This window comes from Lithobates pipiens, unplaced genomic scaffold (assembly GCF_037356315.1).
Source record: "Lithobates pipiens isolate NorthernLeopardFrog02 unplaced genomic scaffold, aLitPip1_a1.2 Scaffold_13, whole genome shotgun sequence".
NCBI classification, from domain to species: domain Eukaryota; kingdom Metazoa; phylum Chordata; class Amphibia; order Anura; family Ranidae; genus Lithobates; species Lithobates pipiens.
Genome location: NW_027507718.1, coordinates 43294581 through 43308813, shown reverse-complemented (window position 1 = coordinate 43308813; position 14233 = coordinate 43294581). Strand labels below are relative to the sequence as shown.

Genomic DNA, 14233 nt, shown 5'->3' with positions numbered 1-14233 from the left:
TTGAGGCCTTACAGATTTGAACCATGGAAGCTTGGAGATGCACTCCCATGAAGCACTAGCAGACCTAGTGGAGTGTGCTTTTGATTTGAGAGGGTGGAATCCTCCTCATTAAACCATAAGCCTGAACAGTTACTTGCTGAATCCATTCAGAGATGGTAGATTTCAATGCGGACTGTCCTTTTTCTAGGATCTTCAGGCAACACAACAAAGCATCTGTTTTTTTTTTGAATCTGAGCAGTCGCCTTCAAGTAGACCTTGAGTGCTCTCACCACATCAAGAGAATGTAGTCATTTTTCTTCCGTAGAACAGGGTTCTGGAAAAAAATTGAAGGTAGAACAATATCCTAGTTTAGATAAAACCAGACACTACCTTTGATAGAAAGTTAGGATGAGGGCACAATACCACCTTATTCTTGCGAATATTCAAATATGGCTCTTACAAGAAAAAGCAGCCAACTCTAATACCCTTCTTGCGGAAGATATGGTTACCAGAAAATTAGATTCCTTGTCAAAAGGACCAAGGGAATATGCTGTATCGGCTCAAACAGCCTGTTTCAGAAATGCAGACAGAACTAAATCCAAGTCCCAAGGGTTCAGGGGTGACTTAACCAGAGGATTAAGACGTGTTACCCGCTGAATAAGCTACAAACCAAAGAATGCAAAGAAAGTGGTTGTTAAACTAATACTGACGAGGCTGAAGCCTGGCCTTTGATAGTACGCAATGAAACCACCTTTACCCACTGTAACACACACCCAAATTTGCTCAAAGTATGGATGTCTCCTTACCAGCAGGTGTTGACCTTAATAGTTAGAAAAAGGTCAAATGTGCTTTCTGCAAGTGTTACTTGCTGTCTCAACCAAACATTGACCCATGCAGAGTTTATGCACCTCCTGTCCACCAGTATATGCCAGCCGGAGTATTTATGCAAATAAATCAAGCAGCAACATAGTCTAATACCTTTTTTAAAACGTATGATAAAAACAAAATGCCAAATGGCCGCTTACTTTTGATGGCGCCAGCAGCCGGCACTGGGGCCAACGAGTGCATACAATAATGGAGAAACCGCTCTGTGTCTGTATACTGCTACAGCGTGTGTTCCAGCGCTGACAGCCAGAGGGGGTGGAAGAAGAAAGATAGACTTGCGTAACTTGGCTCCACCCGGACCAAACATACGGTACAGTCTGCATGAGCAGCTGAACATATAGAAGTTTATAGCGATACATTGCTTTTTTTTACCTTTAAGAAAAAACTTTTTTGTATGCTGCAGTGTTGCTGTGTTTTTTACATACCCCTTTGGTTGTTGGCCATGTGTGGACTTTTAAAAAAAGAAGCTTTGATGTGTTAAAACCTATTGCACTATATAAGTATTGTGTTATATGGTGGACAAAAAAAGTTTTTTGGTGCACTCACAGCCAGTGAAGCAGGCGAGTAGTGTGGATGGAAAACAACTAAGCATGAAGCAGGAGAGTGATCACCTTTGATTGGAGAGCAGATAGTCCTTGCTGTGGAAGAGAGTGGGATATTGCTTGGTGTGGAGGGTTCATTCTGATATACGACCATTTGATCCTTGGATCTGGTAAGCGGCCATTTAGTCATTTTCATATATAGCTTGCGGGATTGCATGTGGAGGCTGCATTAGAAGTAATAGAGCAAAAAAAAAACTGTTGCTGTTCAGTTAAAGTTTGCTTATTTACCACCATTTCAGAAGGAATTCTTTGAAGTTTTTTGCTTTGACCCTGCAGAACATATGGACTTATAACCATAGCCACCACTGATTCATATAATTGTGTGTTCATATACTGTGGACATTTTTTTAATTTATTCACATAACACTGTTTTGTTTATTTATCTATGGATTCAGTCATTGGGAAATGTAAAAAAAAATGTTCCCCTTAGGGGATGAAGGACACTATTTGTCACTTATATTATTTACTGATTTGATGATAATATTTGATGATTTATTTATATTTTCTCACTAAACCTCACCTAGGTTGAGCAATTGAAGCTCTTTTTCACTTACACTTAACGCTATATTCAGTTTTTTTTTAGTTGCAGCACCTGGCAAGGTTTTATCACCTTTGAGTGCTTTTCAGGTGGAGTTTATAAATGTCACATACCTTTGTACATTGTTGCACATTGAGTTTATTTGAGGTTATTTGTACCTCGTTAATTATCACCAGTTAGCGCAGATTTTTCCCTTTTAAACAATATTCCAGGTAGTTAACTGTAGATCATACTTTGGTCTAAGTGGGCTAACAACTGGTCTATCAAGAGCAGATCGTCTAGGTAAGCTATAATTGTTATACCTTGGGGCCTTAATCCGGCTACAGCAGGGGGCAAGACCTTTGTAAATACAAAAGGTCCAGTAGCTAGACTGAAAGACATAGCTAAAAATTGAAAAAGAAGATTTTTCTACCTCTAAATATAAATATTTCTGGTAAGCGGGAAATATAGGTACATGGTGGTATGCATCCCTGATGTCTATTGAAGCCAGAAGTTCTCTACCTTGTAGGACGGAGATCACTCATCGGATTGACATTGCGGAAGAGCAGATTTTCAGAACTGGTTTAAATATTTGAGATCCAGAATGGGTCCGACATACTCATTTGGTGTTGGTACCGCGAAAAGGTTTAAATAAAACCCCAATCCCTGCTCTTGCATGGGAACCACTAAGATCAATCTTTTGAGACAAAAGATGGTCCAACTGCTTGAAAGAGAGATTTCTTTTCCTCTGGAATCCGAGGAAACGAGGCGACCGGGACCTTCAGAACTCAAGTTTGTACCTTAGAGTTATTGAGGAAGTCATCCAGCTGCAGCCTACGGCACCTGGCATTCCTAGGTGGTCTCTCAGCCAGGTACTGACAAGGCCCAACCCTGATTAGCCTTTGAGATCAGACGAGATAGGGCACTTTCAGGGTAATGAGGCCAGACCCTTGAGAACTGCAGAAGTCTTCCCCCCACACTTGAGCGAGCGAGGGTGCCCCCTCAGAGGTGGCTTCAGTTCCCTTCTTGAACTTGAGAGCAGAGGCCATCATAACTGCCTGGAAGCAGATGCTCCTGGCACTGGAGAAGGAGCTTGTTTAAATGATATACGTTTAACCTCTTCCAACTAGCAAAAGTATACTTTTTGCACTAAAAATGTTTTGGATTTATTTATCCAAATCATCCCTAAACAGTTGTTCTCCCTGAAAAGGAAGACTAGCCAGGAGCTTTGCACGATGCTTCGGGTGACCAATTTTTCAACCATAAGATTCTATGCTTATGCACCAGCCAAGCGTAAGGTGCGAGGCTTGAAGAATATAACCTCTTATGACATCTATTGCCAAACATAATGCTGCTGGTAACTTGGCTAAATTCTGGCCTGCTGATCAGGAATAACCTTGAGTACCTGTGCAGACTGGTCTCTCAAGGATTGACAGATGCCAATTTCTGCTAGCGCAGGTTGAGACATCAGAAAAAAAGTGTTTTTTTGTTAGTTTTTTTTTAAGGGGATTGGCGTGCGTGTGTGTGGGGGGAGGGCGGCAAGGGGGAGAGGAGTGATGAGGAGGAGGGCTGTGACAAACCACCATACAGAGGCGGTGGAGAACGGAGTGGCATCTGCTGATCGTTCTGCTTCCCCCAACATCTTACCAGAGTCCTGTGACTGCTAGCCAGAGAGAGATCTGTCAGCGTCTGCTGACACAGCATGTGAGAAAGCATGATTAGGTACGTGCTCTATACAGCCCCCAGTAGTGACCTTTAGGCATGATATTTACTTTTTAAAGGAGACAATTCACAAGAAACTTTAAAATTCTTTAAAAGTCTCCACTTACCTTTTCCTGCCGCAGGGTTTTCTGTGGTAAAACAAACAGACCCAATCTTCACCTCTCACGGTGGGCTCCGTTTTAAAAAATCTGCAGGAACTGGGGACCCCCCCCTTTTTTTATCGGGGGATCCACAATCCTGGACCTGTAAAACACCCCACCAGAAAAAAACTTAAGGCTGAAAAAACCAAAAGTACTGGATCCTGGGGTCTAGCGCTCTAGAAAGAGAAGCATTACAGGCTAAACCTCATTTATTCCGGCACGAGGCCCCGGTACCATTCAATTCAGCCCAAAAAAGACACTTTGAATGGATCCGGCTGCATAGCTAGCCCCAGCAAGGATTGCACCAGTGGAGCTCAGCACAGCACATCTTTACTCGTGACCAACACCTTAGACACTGGCGAAAAAACTGAAGCACTCCCAGTAGTGGGAGGGGTTATATAGGGAGTGGACTTCCTGTCTTAGGGTGTGCCAGTGTCCATCACCTGAAATTGGCCTATAACCCTCATAGTAATTACTATGGCTCTGTGTCCCGTGATGTACGATTAAGAAAATTCTTCTCAAGTGAACCAGTATTCAGTTAGACACAGTAGTTAAAAAAAAAAAAAAAAATACTCATAAACATACAATATTGTGCAGAGAATGGGATGCAATAACCTGTCTGGGTTAGTTCAGAAAGAAATTTCATATGCAAGATGTCAAAACTGGTTTTAATTATATTTAGGAAAGAACCAGGGTAATAGGGAGATATGCGTTTATGACTAGAAAAAGACAGCTAAAAAGTTCAGTGTAGAAAAAAGTATCCAGAGGCAAATAGAATAATTTACAGCATTAGGAATACAAGCAGCTCAGGAAAATAAGAACTGGAAGAAAGCCTAAAAGGAAAATTAGGGAGGCAACAAAAGAATACAAACAAATGGTTGATGGAGAAGCAAAAAGGTTTTGACACATGACTTATAAGAGAGAAGGCCCCCGATCAAGGAAACTTCCTCAACAGAGATTTGCCTTCTTCGGACTCTAAAAACTTGTTTCAGTAAAACCAAGTTTTGGAGTAGATTTCATGTTTGTTTTGTGGAGACAGAACAGGATCTTCAATTTTCTACCACATATCTACTCAATATCTACATCGTTAAATTTGGGGGTGTGAGACCTATTTCAGAGGAACACAGGATTTGGCAGCATTAAGAAGGTTTAACAAATATTTTAAACTTTTAATGGGATTTGAGAATGATGCAAGAGGAAGAAAGCAGTATGATCCAGTAGGGGGAAATCAATGAATGTATGCGTCATCCTTTTTACTCTCTGCCAAAAGATGGCCAAGGTTGGACGGGGGGGGGGGGGGGGGGGGAATATGAAGGAGTGTCCCCTATCCCTCATGGTATCTTCAGCAGCATTCTGAGAGAGAAGGGTAAAATCTATGTAACATCAATGGCATGCTGTATCATTTCACAAGGCTTGTTTCCTGTAGTCTAGTGCATATTGAGAACTTGAGGGATAAATGTATTATACTCTGACACTGTTCATTGTTAAAAGTCTGGTTCTCAACATTGAAGATAAGGATATATAGAACCATTCTGTGAGAGCGTTAAAAGACACATTGTGGAAGGGGACTGGTCAATAGGGCCAGATTCAGTACATAGGTTTTTTTTTTTTAGTTTTTTTTTTTATTGAAGCTAATAGTCAGAGGAAGGAGCTAGGCAGAGGTAGGTTCTTCAGAAAATGTCTCAACTGTACAGTGATCTGGGAGTCCAGACCAAAAGAACCAGGTCTATGCATATATGGATGGTCATATTCCTGAGATAAAGTGTGATGCCCAGAAGCAGTGTGTACATATAAGAGTACAAAAGGGGCCATCATCTAGTGACACAGAAAACTTGGGGTTGTCCACAGTGGGGTATAATAGAGAGTTAGGGTTAGCAATAGAGATCATATTATCTGAATAGCCTAAAACTTTACCTCCAGATCTGAATACCTGAGATATCTACAGTCGGGTCCATAAATACTGTGACTCAACACAATTCTAATCTTTTTGGCTCTATATATCACCACAATGGATTTGAAACAAACAAGATGTGCTTTAACTGTAGGCTTTCAGCTTTAATTTGATTTACATCCAAATCAGGTGAACGGTGTAGGAATTACAACAGTTTGTATATGTGCCTCCCACTTTTTAAGGGACCAAAAGTAATGGGACAGAGCAACAATCATCCATAAAACTTTCACTTTTTAATACTTCCTTGCAAAACCTTTGCAGTCAATTACAGCCTGAAGTCTGGAATGCATAGACATCACCAGACGCTGGGTTTCATCCCTGGTGATGCTCTGCCAGGCCTCTACTACAACTGCCTTCAGGTCCTGCTTGTTTTTTGGGCATTTTCCCTTCAGTTTTGTCTTCAGCAAGTGAAATGCATGCTCAATTGGATTCAGGTGAGGTGATTGACTTGGCCATTGCATAACATTCCACTTCTGTCCCTTAAAAAAACTCTTTGGTTGCTTTCGCAGTATGCTTCGGGTTGTTGTCCATCTACACTGTGAAGCGCCATCCAATGAGTTCTGAAGCATTTTGCTTAATATGAGCAGATAATATTGCCCGAAACACTTCAGAATTCATCCTGCTGCTTTTGTCAGCAGTCACATCATACAAGAGAACCAGTTCCATTGGCATGTCCACGCCATGAAAGTACCACCACGCTCCGCTGGTGGTATGCTTTGGATCATAAGCAGTTCCTTTCCTTCTCCATACTCTTCTCTTCCCATCACTGTGGTACAATTTGATCTTGGTCTCATCTGTCCATAGGATGTTGTTCCAGAACTGTGAAGGCTTTTTTAGATTTTGTTTGGCAAACTCTAATCTGGCCTTCCTGTTTTTGAGGCTCACCAATGGTTTACATCTTGTGGTGAACCCTCTGTATTAACTCTGGCGAAGTCTTCTCTTGATTGGTGACTTTGACATACATACACCTATCTCCTGGAGAGTGTTCTTGATCTGGCCAACTGTTCTGAAGGGTGTTTTCTTCACCAGGGAAAGAATTCTTTGGTCATTCACCACAGTTGTTTTCCATGGTCTTCCGGGTCTTTTGGTGTTGCTGAGCTCACCGGTGTGTTTTTTTCTTTTTAAGGATGTTCCAAACAGTTGATTTGGCCACTTAATGTTTTTGATATCTCTCTGATGGATTTGTTTTATTTTTTCAGCCTGATGATGGCTTGCTTCACTGATAGGGACAGCTCATTGGACATCATATCGAGAGTTGACAGCAACAGATTAAAAATGCAAATAGCACACTTGAAAAACACTGGACCTTTTATCTGCTCCTTGAAAATGAAGCAACACCACACACCTGGCCATGGAACAGCTGAGGAGCCAATTGTCCCATTAATTTTGGTCCCTTAAAAAGTGGGAAGCACATATACAAACTGTTGTAATTCCTACACCGTTCACCTGATTTGGATGTAAATAACCTCAAATTAAAGCTGAAATTCTGCAGTTAAAGCACATGTTGTTCGTTTCATTTCAAATCCATTGTGGTGGTGTACAGAGACAAAGATTGGAATTGAGTTGATGTCCCAATATTTATGGACCTGACTGTAGGTTATGTCTGATCTTACATAAAAAAAAAAGTTCCAATGACAATGCAAAAAGTATGGAAGAGAGAGGACAGGCTTTTTTTATGCATTGAAGTCCTGTTTCCTAATCCTATATGTTTTAATACTGAAAAGACAAAATGCCTATTTACTCATGCATGGACCAAGTTAAGGTCTTTGATGGTGTTATCCAAGGCCTCCAGACTCGCAATAAAGCCCACCTAAAATGAAACCAGTAAGATGTGATTGCAGCCGTAAGGAAAGAAGTTTAGTAAATGGTTTAAATCATTATTAACCACTTACGCTACGGAAGGTTTTTCCCCCTTCATGACCAGGCCTTTTTTTGATATTCGCCACTGCACTATTTAACTGGCAATACTGTCATGCAACACAGAAAGCAAATTACATTTATATCATTTTTTTTACACAAACAGATTTTTTTCTTTGGTGGTATTTGATCACCACTGGGTTTTTTCTTATTTTGCTATATAAATGAAAAATATCAAAATGTTTGAAAAGAAGATGATAGATCTTTTCTATTTGCGAAGGGAGAGCAGAGCAAGTGGTGGATAACAACCTAAAAACCTGACATGAGCCTTGTTTGTCTAATCCGTAACTAGACTCCTGGGGCATAGGATATTATTTGCCTAGGCCTGAAAGACAAAAAGTAACTGGAGAAATGTAAAAAAAATAAAAAATAAAAAAAAGTAAAAAATAGGTAAGTATGAATTCCCAAATCCTCTTCTAAGACAGCTACATGAGAGATGATTGGATTTCCTTTTCAGGAAGCATAATTCTAAAAAAAAAAAAGTAATCGCCCCTCCCACCACCCCCCATCCCCACTTGTTAGTGTGTTTCTGACCCACCCTCCAAGAAGGCATGTTTGTTCTCTCTTAGGTAGGGAAATGGTTGTTTTCGGTCTCTCAGGTGTAGGGTGCTGGATCTTTCTTACCCGTGATCATTTCTAATCTGTTTCTGGATCTTGCTCCCCAAGTTTGGTGTGGATTGACTCTAGTATCCTCTTGGTTTCCTGGCCATGGGGATCTCGGTGGCAATCCATGTAGTTGGTGTCCCAAGATGGTGACAGATGTTGCGTCCGATGGTGGAAACCATGGTGTTCCTCTGGGCCCTGTGCATCCTTTTATGCCTTCTTTATGGTGGTGGGTCCTGGGTCGCATGATTCAGCAGGCGCCCTATGTGTGGGAGTCTAGCCACTACCTCTCGGACTCCCATCGGAGGTGTACTAAAATGGTGCCTAATCATCACTGCTGGTAGCAGAGGAAGCGTCTTTCCAGTGGGTGGATTACTTTTTTGCTACTGTGCACGATTCTAGGTGCACGCTGGCTGGCGGGGGGGGTGCTCCAATATGGCCATCAGAAGGTGGCCGTTTTATGAAGATCCGCTCCTGGTAGGGTTGCAGCACATTACTCTGCTAAGTCTTTTGATTTGTGGACACTGAATTCACCTTTCATACTTGCCCTGCACAGGGAGCGGTACTTAAGGCTGATATACGAGGAGATGATGTGTACATTAATGCCAACGTTCCTAAGAGGAAAGGCAGTACATCCTCAAATAGGTCCAAACCCCCATGTCTGAGATAAAAGAAACAGTGGACAATGTCCAGGGAGAAGGGAATATTTCTTTCAGATATGTTTTACTGGCAGTCATTTCTGCCATGTGTTTCCCTAAGCTAATGCAACAGAACTTTGCAAGCCTATGGAAACATGCTGAAACTGCAGTTCCAAGCTTTCAGATGCATATACTAAAAAAAATTGTGCGGAAAATATATAGTGGCAGGATCAGCATCAGCTTTCTTAATGAAAGTTTTTGAGTTCTATGTGAGAGGAAATGATCTCAGCTTTTCTAAACAAGAAAAAAGTAATTTTGTATTCCCTTATTGCAGTCTATTCCTCACTTAAGTAAACGCAGTCTCCTGGTTCTGAAGGCCTTGAACACTCAAACTGTAAGCTCCCAGATTTGGACTTTGAGGAGGAGGAGGTGGGATCTCCAAGCTCCTCTGGGGAAGTGAATTCTGAAGATGAGGAAAAAAAAAGGTGATTGAAGGATTCTAACAGGTTATTTTTCCCTTTTGAGGAAACAAATAAGCTATTAAAAGCTATTTACGCATCTGAGCAGATTGAAGATGTTCAGTTAGCTTACTCGGCCCAAGATATTATGTATAGGGGGCTTCAGGAAAGGAATGATAGAACTTCAACCGCCCACAAGTATTTAAGCGACATGATTTTGAAGGAGTGGAAAGATCTGAAAAATAAAAGGTTTTTGTCCAAAACCCATAAAATGTAGGAACCCTTTTCAGTTCAGAGAAAAATCTATTTTTAAAGCGTACAAGATTGAATGTTACCCTATCACAGGTTTTCCACGGTTTACTGACCTTTCATTTGAGGATTTAAGTATGATCAAGGATCATATGGACAGGAAGGCAGAATCTTAATAAAGAGTTTGAGACACTTCTGCTTTTTCTTTAGGTCCGGCATCCATCTGCTTGGCCAGGAATCTGATGTGTGGGTCAGAAGGTTTAATCATCTCCTTTCATCAAACACTCCCCTGGACCAGATTCAAGAAGCCTTACAGCTGGTAGTGAAATCAGTGGCATTTTCAGCACACAGGGCAGTGGAAAGCTACTGCTAGAGCTACAGCCCTTAATTCCACTCGTAAAAGGCTATCTGGCTCAAAGTGTTGAAGAGGGAACTTGCTTTAAAAACTAGATTATGCAGTATCCCTTTTGATGGGAATCTGATTTTTGGATCCAGCCTACAAACTATCCTGGCCTGTCGTACCGGAAAAAGAAATGAAAAATCTGTGTAAACAAAAAAAAAAAAAAAGGGATTTTGGGGTAAAAGATATTTTTGGAATCGCCAAGACAAATCCCAGTTTGATTCCAAAAAGGGCCAGGCCACAAGGAAACACTGGTCTTTTGACAAGAACAATGGTAAAGAGGTTAGCCTGTTCACCTTTTGTGATATCAACCCCAAGGAGAACAGTAAAATTATTTAGACAGGTGTGTACATCAATCCTAAAAAAAAGTATTTTGGGTGAGAAGAGTGACAAAATAATTTGTTTTTAAAAGCGAGAGGGTCCCTCAAATAAAAATGTTGGAAGCCATGCTTTTACATAAAGGTTAATGCAAACTACTGCAAAATGCAGGTGTCTCTCTGTGTAATTTAGAAACCAGCAGCACCATTTAGGTGTTTCCACTGTTAAAAATATACACAGATCCTAAATGGTGGCCTTGCCCATGTTTGATCGGTTTCTGATCCAGAGTCATTGGCCTACTGCAGATGTTATTCCATGTGATGGTCCCAAAGGATGCCTAGCTGTCTCTCTTACATTGCCCTATACTGGGCCTCTTTGCACCTCAGCAGAAATTGGCCTCATACCTTTTTATTTCTGCCAAGCAGACCATTGCCCATAGCTGGAAGATCCCAGCCGTTACCTTCCAGGGGGGTGAAAGCCAGAATGATCGCTCTGATGGTTAATGAGCAGATGTCCAGTATATTGAGGTATTCACATGCAAAATTTTTGAAAATCTGGGAACCGTGGACAAGTTATTCTTTCCTGTCCTTGACCCTGACTGACTACGGTCGACTTTAAAGCTTGCTTGCATAAATCCCACGTCTGTGGTACTCGCTCTCTCCTAGGGCCGCTCTTCTCTTCTCTCTACTTTCTTTTCTTCTCTTCTTTCCCTGTTCCCTCCTTTTCTCCCTCTATTCCTTATATGAAGGTTATCAGATTGCTGTCCTCCAAGGAATAGTGCATTATAGCCTGTGATATCTGCCTAATTCCTAACTTGGTGCTCTATGGTCCTGGTAACAGTTTTTTGATATGTTACTCATTACATTCATACGCTGTTTCTTTACATGGCTGTCCGATGTCGCCCCTGCTTGGGCAAACCCTGGTTTGTTAGGATTCTTGAAACTTCAACAAAAAAAATATTAAAACAAAAATATAAGCAGATCCAAAATGTTAGCAGTCAGATGTGAGATGTGTCAGGCATTCCATATAATTATAAAGTATACTGAGAATTACGATGAGCAACAGTTCAATTTGGTGTCTTAAAAACTAAAAAAAAAACACCACCACTTGCTACATTTTTGGTGTAGTTCCAAAATACATCTAGGACATACCGAAAAAAATAAACATAAAGGTGAATAGATCATAACTTCCAAGGGAATCATCCTGAACACAGAAAAAGTTCACTTTACTAGCTCCTTTGGGAAAGGGACAATAAACATACATACTGCTCTTAAAGCAATCCCATAAAATTGGAAGGCATGTGGGCTGGTAACATATCGGAGGACCAAACACTGACTTGCCAAAAAGTTATTTGTTTGATTTGTCAGGCTGACACATTTTGGCGTGGGGAAATGCAAAGAAGTCAATTAAAGTGGTATTAAACCCAAAAGCAAACCTTTATAATAATTAAGCTTACAATTTCTTAGATTTGGTGACAGATTTTACAGATAAAATCTGATCAGCTTTTCTTGTTTCATGTAAAACCTTTATCCCAAAAGAAAAAAACTGTTGCAGCAACTCCTTGTAACGGCAGTGTGAGTTTGACTTCAATGTGTCAGTTTATCTGAATCCGCTAGTCCATCTAACACTCCCCTCGGATTAACAATGCTTCTATCTGCTGTGCCCCTGTTCTCCTTCATCCGGCATGGAGGCACACTGATATAGGAGGCATGTTACTGGCCAGATCACCAGGCGAAAACAAAAGGAAAATAGCCTTAAAAAAGAAAACAAACTGCCACCAGATTGAAGGATTGGTAAACTGCAATATATTACATTCTTGGTTTTGGGTTTAAAACGTCTTTAATTGTTGCTCTACTAATTAACTACATAACAAAGAAAAAAAAAAAAAAAAAGGAATGTTTGGTTTCTGGTGTTTTTGTTCAGACCAAAGCTTTCCTCTATACCTGCAGAGATTTTAGTCCCCAAGAGAACACGTATATAGGTGCAAAGACAGGGGTTGTGCCTTTTAGCCTCTAGCTCCATGGGGGGCTCAATTTACAAAGCAGCCAAAATGACCCTGAAGAAACCATACTGCAGCTTTTAAAAAAAAAATACATGATTAGAAAGCATAGCAATGGATTTTATTGCAATAAATGGGAAAAAAACAAAGGTGGTGAAAGGTAAGCCTGGCCATGGGGGCTCTTACATAACTGGCCTCACCTCACCTCACCCAGTTTTCTCTACTGTGTAAGTCATGTAATCTCCACACCATTTTAGGAATTGTAAAATATTGCCGCAGTGTAGAGTGAATCACACTCCACTCTCTCCCGTTTCTGAAATAGGTGCCACTTGATGCTTGGACACTGCATTGGTTTCAGCCATTGGCTTTCAAAATATATTACATATGCATTGTTAGCAGGTATTAAAAAAAGGTAATGTTAGTGTCAATAGGTTTGCTCAAGACTTTTTAGGCACAGATAGAAGCTACTCAAAATCAGGCCTCTTTCACTGCCTATGTATACAAAACTTTAGAACAGATTATGTTAATAATGCATTGCAATAGCTGCAATGGAAACCTATGTCTCTTTCCATGCTCAAATTACTGCCTGTAGATGCAAATGTAAACTAGACAATAATGTCTTAAAAATTTATTTTTTGATAAGTTATGCTATATAGAATACAAAATAAGAGTCTTTAAATGTCAAAGTCATATTGTGGGCATCTTATTAAAGAAGCAGAACAGAGAACAATAAGTGGCATACTGGAAAGCGGAAATATTTCTTCAGGAGGGCATATTGGGCTGTTAGTAACAATTTTACAAGGAAATCAATTTACTGTCTTTCAAGCATTGCTATGCAGCATCGATGTATGACACCATACCTTCCAAGAACCTATGACTTATCAGACAAACTTAATCAGTCCTCATCTCACCTGAGGCTTGGATATTATTCAATAAACTGTGATCTAGATGCACTTCTCTAATGTTCTTCACATCCCCTGAAGGCTCCTCTTTGTTTACTTGCTCTACAATTTCTGCGGGTTTTTCATTGACCTTGAAACCATCTGTAGCAGCTTCAGTAGCTATGATTTCTGCCCCGACTACCATGGCTGATACTTGCTTGTCCTCCCGAGTCTTAAGCCTCTTAGAACGAGATGTGGTACGCTGAAGGCTGTAATGGAAGATACTGCTGTCAGATTAGAATGTCTGCTGTGGATAAGATAAAACAGCTTCCAATATAAATACCGTTCACCTTAATAAACTAGCACAAAAATGTCATTTTTTTGTGTGCTGATAGTGTTTAGAATTTATTATGTTACAGATCAGAGGCTGATTCTGCAACTTGCTAATCCTCTATCAAAGTTCTTCAACTTCTCAAAGGTTAGGATAAATAACCTTTGGGACTTTGCTGTGACAAAGGTGAACATGTGTATAACCAAAGAAAATTAGATCACAACCTTCCTGTCAATCAGTGGAAGACTTAAAACTGCTGATAACAGAAACATTGTAAATACAATTTCTCAGCGACAGAAAAAAACTTGTGCTTAATATATAAAACATAGGACAGTTAATCAAATTATCATCTGGAAGGTTGAAAATGATTTAAACAAAAAAAGTGAAACTGTGGTGTGACAAAGCATAGTTAGCTGAGATTTATTGAATCACATCCTGGTAATTAGTCAGTCAGGCTCATAACATGCTGTCACATTGGGAAGGCAAGGGGTGTGTCCAAACCAACCATAGCTTGCACATTGGGGGACTGTCATTAGGCTTCAGAAAAGCTGCAAGAGGTACACACTGAAGGTAAAGTGGCACCATATGGTACCTACTATCTGGAATATGGGGTAAGAATCTTAGTTTAACAACCTTACACATT

General features: G+C 40.5%; 1 protein-coding gene across 2 annotated transcripts in view; it reads right to left on the bottom strand.

The window, feature by feature from the left end:
• Nucleotides 1–14233, bottom strand: part of KDM4C (lysine demethylase 4C) — a 732113-nt gene that overhangs the window by 365694 nt on the left and 352186 nt on the right. For both annotated transcript variants that reach the window (XM_077475057.1, XM_077475058.1), the window contains exon 10: nt 13290–13528. In XM_077475057.1, the coding sequence (XP_077331183.1) occupies nt 13290–13528 (239 nt within the window). The remainder of the gene's footprint in view (nt 1–13289; nt 13529–14233) is intronic.